The following is a 9,657-nucleotide window of genomic DNA, read 5'->3' as shown; positions in this document are numbered from 1 at the left end:
GAGCAGAAGCGCAGCGCTGAAGCCGTGAAGGGTGTGCGCAAGTACGAGAGGAGGGTGAAGGAGCTGACCTACCAGGTAAGGCAGGAGGCCGCCTTGGGCTGACAGAGTTTTCTCACAGCAAGTCAGATTTTGTGCACACCATCCCCAAAGGGAACTGTTAACCTCACATGATGCAGAACCAACAATTCATTCTCTTTCCTGCTTGCCAACCGCTCTAGTCTGAGGAAGACCGTAAGAATATTCTCAGGCTGCAGGATCTGGTGGACAAGCTGCAAATGAAGGTGAAATCCTACAAGAGACAAGCAGAGGAGGCTGTGAGTATTGCTCAAAGAATGGGCAAGAGCCACCTTCCATTGGGGCAGCACACTCACTGAGATGAGTACGAATAGCAGGAAAGGGGCATGAAAGAATCTCCCAAGATACAACAGTCTTGGCCACACCATTTTACTGTCGTGTCATGAGGCCTTGCTGAGTTCTGGGCACCCTGCAGCAGTCAGTGATGAACTGAGGGAAATTCTGCAGCCTGTTTTATACAGGACGTCAGACTAAACAAACCCAGGGGCTACATCCACTGACTGAAGTTAACTGAAGTTCATGAATCTCTGCTAGTAATCAACAGCAGAAGGCTTCAGGGTCTTTCTCAACCTAATAAGCCGCACCAATAGCTGGGCATCAAGTAGTGGGAGAATAAGTACACAAATGACAAATCCAAGTGACAAAGTTGCTCCTCAGGAGTGACATAGTACTGGCGAAGCTTGTCACAGTGGGGTCCTGAATAAGGGAGGATGAGGAGGTCTGTGTGAGGCTTACGTGTAATCGGCGGTGGGAGTGGGGTGGAAGAGCTACAACCCTGCAAGGCCAAGGTGCAGGAGGAGTGACACCCCTGCCCTGGGCTCCTCACCACCGACTCCCTCTCCCCACACAGGAGGAGCTGTCCAATGTCAACCTCTCCAAGTTCCGCAAGATCCAGCACGAGCTGGAAGAAGCTGAGGAACGGGCTGACATTGCAGAGTCGCAGGTCAACAAGCTCCGAGTGAAGAGTCGGGAGTTTCATGGCAAGAAGATAGAAGAGGAAGAGTGAGGATGTCTTGAGGCAGCAAAGTGACCTGAGGGCTGCACAAAATGTGAACCTCTCAGTCGCTTTCTTCTGCAATGTGTCTTTGTAACCAAGTTAACGTCTAGAGAATAAAGAACGTATATGCCTTTGCATATGCACTATGAGCACCAGTGTTCCTTTGTTTGTCTTTTTAGTGGTTAGGTCTATATCAGCATTAGCTTTTGGGCACAGCTTTGGCTTATAACTTCTGTGTACCTATGTCATGGTACAGCTTTTTGTTATCTGGTTCATGACTACTTACCCCTTCTTTCTTACTTAGTCACTGGGCATGAATAGAAATTTAACATCACATGAAGAGAAATTAAGGACAATAATTCCTGACAGTGACTCCTGCCAGTTCAGCCTTCCTACTCTTCTGTCCCAAACAACATCTTACATTATGTTTACCCATACAGCACCTCATCAGTTTCCAGTTGCGCAACATGTCAGGTGTGAGCTGCTCCTTTTGCTGGCCGCTCTCCAAGGAAGATTTGTGGAGGGCTGATAACCAACAGAGTTTATGTTTTCTTGGGAAGCTGGCAGAAGGTGGTCTTTAGCCTCCACCATGTTTGCTTCATTAATTTAGTGTCCTAGTTTCAGCTGGGATAGAGTTAACTGTCTTCCTAGTAGCTGGTACGGTGCTATGTTTTGAGTTCAGTATGCGAAGAATGTTGAGAACACTGATGTTTTCAGCTGTTGCTAAGTAGCGTTTAGTCTAAAGTCAAGGATTTTTCAGCTTCTCATGCCCAGCCAGCGAGAAAGCTGGAGGGGCACAAGAAGTTGGCACAGAACACAGCCAGGGCACCTGACCCAAACTGGCCAACAGGGTATTCCATACCATGTGACGTCCCATCTAGTATAGGAACTGGGAAGCGGGGGCGGGGAATCACCGCTCGGGGACTGGCTGGGTGTCGGTCGGCAGGTGGTGAGCAATTGGACTGTGCATCATTTGTACATTCCAATCCTTTTATTATTACTGTTGCCATTTTATTAGTGTTATCATTATCATTATTAGTTTCTTCTTTTCTGTTCTATTAAACCATTCTTATCTCAACCCATGAGTTTTACTTCTTTTCCCGATTTTCTCCCCCATCCCACTGGGGCGGGGCGGGGGGGAGTGAGTAAGCGGCTGCGTGGTGTTTAGTTGCTGGCTGTGGTTAAACCACGACATTTAGCTAGACAGGGGGACCGTGAAGAATATCTTCTCCCCTTGGGCTAAAACTGGAGAAGGCTGGTGACAGTTCTGTGATAGTTCCTTTTCTTCCTGTAAATCAGGTCAGTGTCCACAAAAGCTGAGTCTCTGGCACACTACCCTCTGAAACACTACCCTGCCTGGGGGAATCTTTCTTTCCTGATGAGAGAGCCCATCTGTTGAACGTGGTGCTTTCCTTAGTGATATTGTAGAAACTCAAGGCCTCAAACAGGAGCTTCTCTCACTATCCTATGGCAAGAGAGGTCACAGCAGACAGTGAGCAGAGAAGAGGCAGCCGCAATAGCCCATCAGTGGAAGGGAAACACAGCAGTCTTCATTAGTAGCTGGCATTTCCAGTCTAGCCTACTGATTTTCCATTCAATGTGCAGAAAAAGTAACAAGGAAGCTGGGCAGACAAATGGCAGCTTGATTCTGAGCCTGAGCAGAGCTCCACATGAACTGACAATGAAGACTTGAGAGCAGGGGTAAAAAGCCATCATGTTCAGTCTCAGTCACTGCCTGTTGGGGCAGAGCTCAGAGGACTGTCACAGCCACGGCTTCTGAATTCCCAGTGAGCACTGGACCAACCCGCAATATGTAACACCTCCTGGGAAAGAACTGGTATGGGGAACTGAGGACAGGTTATTTATGTCCTTCCAAAGACAGTATTCCATTAAATTCAAGTCAGCCTTATATGTGAATCAACACAGAAACCTTTGAAAGGGTAGATGAGCACGTGGGCAGGGAGATCCAGCTGATATAATCAACTGGGATTTCCAAAACCTTTCAGCAAGCTATCCCAACAAAGGCTTTTATGGAAGCGATGAAGCCATGGGATAAGAAGGAAGCTTCTCACTCAGATAAATAATCCTCAAAGACACAGAGTGAAAAAAAAGTTATTTGTGCTGGGGCCTGTGTTGTTCAAGCTCTTGATAAATCAAGCTGAAGAGGTGTTGAACAGGAAGGAACACAATGTTTCCCAATAAAATAATGCTGTTCTGGGCAGTAAGGACAATGACTGATACCTAAGAAATGCAGAAGGCCTTCATGCCACTGAATAAACAGTGGCATGAAATAGCATACAAAGCGCAATACAGTTAAAACCACAGAACTATATGTGTGGGGAAACATAATGCAGTGTCACATATGAAAAGATGGACTGTGAGCCGACAATTACCCACCAGGAGCAAGGTCTTCCATGTATGCTGTGTAACTGTGTGAAAATACCCACTCATTTCTCAGCAGTGGTAGAAAAAGAGAAAACAAAAAGAGACAAACTGAATTTGCAAGGAATTATGATTCCAAAGGCAATAAAGGTGATCAGACACATGGAGGGGCTTCCACAGGAGGACCAATTAAACAAATCCAGAGACTTCAGATGGGAAAGAACTGAGTGGGCATACAAAGCAGAACTGTAAAATCAGCACAGTGTGGAGAGGCTTGACAGGACCAATGTTCCAACCGGCTCTGGCATTAAAAGAAACAGGAGAGTGCAGAGGGCAGAAGGTGGAGGACAGTGTGTGTTTGTGAGTGTGTGAGTGTGTGTGTGTGTGTGTGTGTGTAAATCAAATGAAACTACCTGAAGGCAAGGTATTCAAAGCCACAAAGACGCGTGGGTTCTTCACAAAGCATGCAGTTAAGCTGTGGAACTCCGTGTCACTGCAAACTAAAGGATTACATGGATTGAAAAGACACTTGGACATGTTCATGGAGAAGAAATCTACTGGAATATACCAGCTGCACAGAAATCCTGTCTGTGGTGCAAAGGCTAAGAGCTGTGTAGAAAGACAGAGGTTCAGAGAGCACTTGAGGGTAAGAGCATCCTTGGTTTCACTTTTCTTACAGGCTTATCTACTGCCACCAGAGCATGAATCCATTTGGGGGATGGGAAAGCATTTTCCTCTCCAAGTCCTTTAGGGGTGGAAAATGAGGCTGCTAGTCATGGGCAGAGGTGTGAACATATGTTTTGGGCAGGATATGGAGGTTTCTGGGTTGCTCTCATGAGTTCACAGTCTATCCTCTCCATAGCTTGCTCCCTGGATGCCTAATGCCTGGATTACATATTGCCAAAAAGTCAAATTTAAAAAGTCGATCTCTAGCTATGACTGTGTTTGCCTTGGAGCTGCGTTGTCAAGGTGAGAGCACTGCATGGAAAGCTATCACCTGCTTGGTCAGGCATGGCATGCAGACCATGGCTATGCCCAGGTCTGAGGTCAGTGGTCTCTGAAAACTTTGGCTCTATTAATCTACAAAGCTTTCAAAGGAGACCTTGCCATTGGAGCTTTTGAGGTTTCCTGGGAAGTTGTGAGGGCTGGCAGTGGTCTCTCAGTCAGTGTGTGCAGAAACCACTGTCATAGCATGGACTTTGCTTTCAAAGAGCAAAGTGATCTTCCAGTGAGCTTTGCTCACTCTGGTGGAAACTTCCAGCCAATAGCTCCATGTCTGTATGGTTGAGACAGAATTATCAAAATGAGTCTTTATATTATCTGTCTCCAAGATGCAAACTCACCAACACACCAGTATTTTTGAGGTTGTCCTGCTGTCAGTAGCAAGGATGAGAAAGCAGAAACCCCAGACATCTCTGTCATTGCTGTCTGAAAGAGTGATGAGAATGAGCTTTTTTTTGAGCTGATCAATTTTCAGCCACAAAGAACCTAATAAATCTATCTAACACCTAGCAGTGATGCCAGCCTAGCTCTTCCTTCCCATGACATGTTAGAAGGCTTCCTATGGTTCCCTAGTAGACTTCAGATTTCTTTCACTCCATTTTATTCTCTGCAGTCATGCTTCATGACAGACACCAGCCAGACTCTGTTTTCTGATACTGTCTTTGCCATCAGTTCATCTTCTTTTTAATCCTCCTTCTGAATACCTGACCATTCTCTGTCTATACTAACATGCTTCAGTTCCTTAAAATCTCCATATTGCAGAGCAGTAAATATGATTTTTTTCCATTAATAGCAGAAGGCTTGTGGGTTTGTATTGACCTGACAGTGCATGGTCTTAGGGCTTGTCTGGGCCTGAAGTGGTTTTAGGTTGTTTTCATAACTCTGTAGTAGTCAAACAACTATTATGTAATCTGTTTTAGGTTAAGCTTTGTGAATACCTTATATGGTAAAGGTCTGACAAGTCTTGGGAGTCACTGCATAATAAGGAACTACCTTTCATGATAATTGAGGCACAGGAAGCTACTCTGAACCTTTTCAACTTCAGTTGGGAACCAGTGAAAGGGAAGCAGACTATGATAAGGAAATAGATAAAAATAAACCCAAGACTAAGTAGGAACAAATCCCTGCTATGCCATACTCCTCCTAGCAAAGACTTGAGGATGCTGGTAACTCATAGTAGGCTCCCTCCTTGCTGCACCAACATTCTTAAGAAAGATTGAAGAATCAACCTTAGGACAGAAAGTAACATTGGGAGGGTAAACGTAATACCACACAAAAGAGGCTGTTACGAGAAAGTATTCTATGTAAAAATTTTAACCCTTTTGTTAATTGAGGCTTTTCTTTATCAACGACACTAATTTTATTATTAGACTTAGAATGGGAACTTAGATCCACATATATGGTATGTACCAAACAGCCCACAGCAAGGAAATATCTCCTTCCATGTTCCCACTAGTCAGGATGTGTGAGTTGCCATGTAGAATAGATTTTAGAGACACTTTAAAATCATACTCAACAGACAACGCACAAGTTACTGTGAAATCTTGAGCATGTATCAGCACCAGCTGAGTATGATGGACCTTCCCTACTTGAAAGGAGTGCAGTACAGAATATTCTGGGCAAATTCAGTTTTCCTTTTTTGGGAGGCTTTCTAAGATAACCTTGTATAGAAAGAAAAGGGAAAACTGCACTTCTGCAAAAAAGATGCACTATTTATTGGAAATGTGTAAAATTACTTAGCAGATCCTTTCCCATCTCAGGAACTAGCCATACAGATTTGAACCCTGCAGGTGGACCTAAAATCTTGGGATGTATACATGGAGGTTCTACCTCAGCAGCACATCTCTAGCCTATAAATGGAGGCCAGAAGAAATCTGCTGTGCCCCTTTTAGTTGCATGCTTAAATAATGTCTTAAAAAATTTTCACTGAGCCACCACAATAATATTTTTTTCATGTGCCTAGTGGAAAAATCTAATCCATTCTGTGGTATGAAGCACATCCCCTTGCACAGTTGTTAGGTGAGAGTGAGCAGAGGCTGTACTACCAGAAGTTGTGTGCTTGGCTCTCTCCTCAGTACTTGCAAGGAGTCTTTTGGAGAGACAGGTTGTTAAGAAACTGCTTAGACAGGTCATGCTTGCCTTAGCTATCCTTTTCCCTTAGAAACCAGGGCTGGAGGTAGATGATCTTCTCTGTCTTAAACTGTGATGCCAAGCTACTGTGTCACGTGCCCACACAAACAATATTCTCAGCCCAGTGAACTTCTCATGGCTTACTTCGTTCTCCCAGGCTGAAATGGTTCAAATGAGGCAAGAGCCATCAGAGGGGGCAGGTCCAGTCTGGAGGCTCAAGGAATGCATGTGGAGTGGGTAGGAAGGTAAGCACCCTGCCAGCTTTGTGGAGGTCGAGACCATGGGGTGAGCACTGGCAGGCATTGCAAGAGAACTGCCTGCCTGCTCACCCTTAGGTGGAGAGGCCCTGAGGAGACCATGGGTGCTATGAGGCAGTGGCCCACTGCGCCACACTGACATCTGCCCAAGGCAGTGGCAACAACTAAAGGAAATGCAGCTAGCTGCCGTGAGACCCCAGGGTGGGTGCTGGTGTAGGGCCCAGAGACATCAGCTGGGAAAGTGGCTGTGCCCACTGCCTCACCATCTGGGCTGTTGCTGAGGGCAGATGACCCATCAGCTTTCTTCTTAGCTTGGGGCTCCAGCAGGCTCCTGTCAGTCACAGGGAGCTCGGGAGGCAGCAGCCGACCAGGCCCACTGCTCAAGGCGCCCATTGCCAGGGGGTGGCAGCATGGAGCCATCAAGGTGGACCCTCCTCTGGGTGGCTGGTCCGCTACAGACCCACAACTGGGACACACTTGAAAATGGGTGCTTTTAGAGCTGCTGAAACTTCCTGGCCCACGCACTATGAAAGAATCACACCAGAAAGGTTAAAATCCAACCAGGTGGGACAGCCAGTCTCATGTATTCACCACTGGGACAGAACAAAGACCCGTGGAGTGGGCCAAAGAAGGCTCAGACTTGTTAGGGTCATCAATGCTGAAAGAAAAGACCCTGAGCTGACAGAAGCAGCCACAGGTCAGTGTGCAGCCTAAGGAGAGTGACTGCAGCACCTCTTTTGACAGTTGTGATCTGGCTGGACCTTCACAGTGCAGGCACCAGGAGAGGCCCAGGGCTCCGGATCACCCTCACTCATCCTAGGATGACCATGAGATCCAGCCTTCACAGATGAGGACCTCCTAGACTCTTAGGCCAGCAAAGGCAACAGAGAAAGCCCTTTGCAGCCTGAAGTGTAGACAAGTCATTGCCATAGACTACCTTTAAGCTACTTCAAAACAGATAAGTAATCACAATATTCTTCCCCATGAAATGGATGTTAAAATGGCACTGTGGACCCAAGAAAAGCCCACCTAGACCTTCACTGTTCAAACACAGAAGCAGAACAGGGCTACAGAGGGAAGAAGAAATCCTGCCCCTCATCTCCTTTGTCTGCCTCTCCTGTCCTGAGGTTTCCTCTCGCAAGGGAAGCCTGGGGCTGGGGCGAGAGCAATCACACATCAGCTTCCCCTTTCCCTCTGGGACATGTCAGCAGGACCAGCTGCCTGGGAGACAGGGCTGCTGTGAGAGGCAGGGTCAGTCACTAACACACACTTGAAACACAGGCTGCCTCTTCCTTAGCGAGTAAAGCGGCCCAATAGGAGAAGATCAGTGGCACAGAACAGCAAGTGCTGAGGACCTGGCACCTAGACTAAATGGGTTGGAAAGGTGTGGTTATATGTGAAAGGAAAGGATATGAAAAAGGGACAAGGACATTTGGGAATTAGAAGCAAACTGATGTTAGCTTTGGGGAAGAAATATAAGCAAAACTGATACATGTTGGTCTTAGAAGAGTGCTACAGGTAAGGGTGACACCAAAGAGAAAGGAATGAGAGTTAGAGGTGGCAAAAAGTGACAAGAACATTTGCTGCCCTTTTATTGTAAGAATTTATAGGCTTGAGGCTATCTTTAAATGTGTAAAATAGTTACAATTATGATTATATGAGCAACTATAACCATAGTTATTACATTATTATAACTAGATGTTTCATTTGGTTTACTAGCAAAAGACAATTTGAGCAAATAGCATCACATAAGGAAGAACATACCTTTGTTTTTTTAAAGAACATTTAAGGTCACTGTAAGTATCTTGGATAAAGGAAAATGTCTATGAATAAAAATACTGGCAGTTGAATATTCTTTTGTTGAAAGAACTCTCCTGGCCAACATTTTCTATGTTGGTATTTCTGAAGACGTAAAGAAAAATATGTATGCAGTCTATATAATTTGGAGGAAAACTCTATGCATATGTCAGTCCAAAATTATTTTTTTAGTAACTAAACTAAAACGTTTTTAGTTGGTGTTATTACAAAACTATTTGTTTTCTGTCTGCTTTCTATTTGTTCAGTGACCAGAAAAATTATCTTGGTAGAATCCAATATGTAGACCTCATAGCATTCATACATAGGGTCATGGTATTATTTTGCAATGAAATTTTACAAGGACTTTACATGTTTGATCTGATTATTTCTTTGAATAGAAGATGAGTACTCCATAATTAAAATAGAGGTTTTCCTATTATTTTTTCAAAAAGTAAAATTTTAAACTACAATGGTGATTAACATGCTGAACATTTACAGTGGTGATGGTGTTTAATAGAAACAAGTCAACCTGCATATGCCACCAGGCTGCATATGTCCAGAAAAAGTCAAATAATACATGTTATGTCTTAAATACTTGTTTAGTTCTTGTGAATCTGAAAATGTTCCTCATTTATATTGGGGAAATATCTCTCATTCATTCATATAAATGAAAATATATTTCATTTCTCATGTATTTAGTTTGATGCCATACCTTGAAGAGTAGAATCAGCTTGTATAAGCACCTTGTGTAGTCAGACTGCCTACTAGCTGGTAATGTAGAGGTCATTGAGCTTGAAAAAGCATTGGTCCTTAATTACCATAAAGGAACATCTCTGAGAGAAAGTAGATGCAGCTGGTGTACTCCAGTGGAGCTGCATGGATTGCAAAGAATTAGAGCTACAATAATCTGGATATCAGTGATGTGCCTCCTAAGTAAATAAGCACTGTTTCACTGACAGAATAACATTAACTGAAAATATTCCTGTTCTGCAGAAGGAAACTTCTACTCAGTGAATT

The 9,657-nt window shown here is 44.5% G+C and overlaps 1 protein-coding gene across 1 annotated transcript; it reads left to right on the top strand.

Moving 5' to 3' along the window:
- Positions 1–3: 3 nt before the first annotated feature.
- Positions 4–1,081, top strand: LOC104834218 (myosin-8-like; the record flags this gene model as incomplete). Its single annotated transcript, XM_010571391.1, has 3 exons — positions 4–75; positions 219–314; positions 926–1,081. Coding segments are annotated over 3 exons (324 nt in total), but the record flags the coding sequence as incomplete, so codon positions are not given.
- Between the last annotated feature and the right edge of the window lie 8,576 nt (positions 1,082–9,657).

This window comes from Haliaeetus leucocephalus, unplaced genomic scaffold (genome assembly GCF_000737465.1).
Source record: "Haliaeetus leucocephalus isolate CR32 unplaced genomic scaffold, Haliaeetus_leucocephalus-4.0 Scaffold319, whole genome shotgun sequence".
In the NCBI taxonomy this organism is placed as follows: Eukaryota; Metazoa; Chordata; class Aves; order Accipitriformes; family Accipitridae; genus Haliaeetus; species Haliaeetus leucocephalus.
This window is presented reverse-complemented; position numbering and strand designations above follow the sequence as displayed.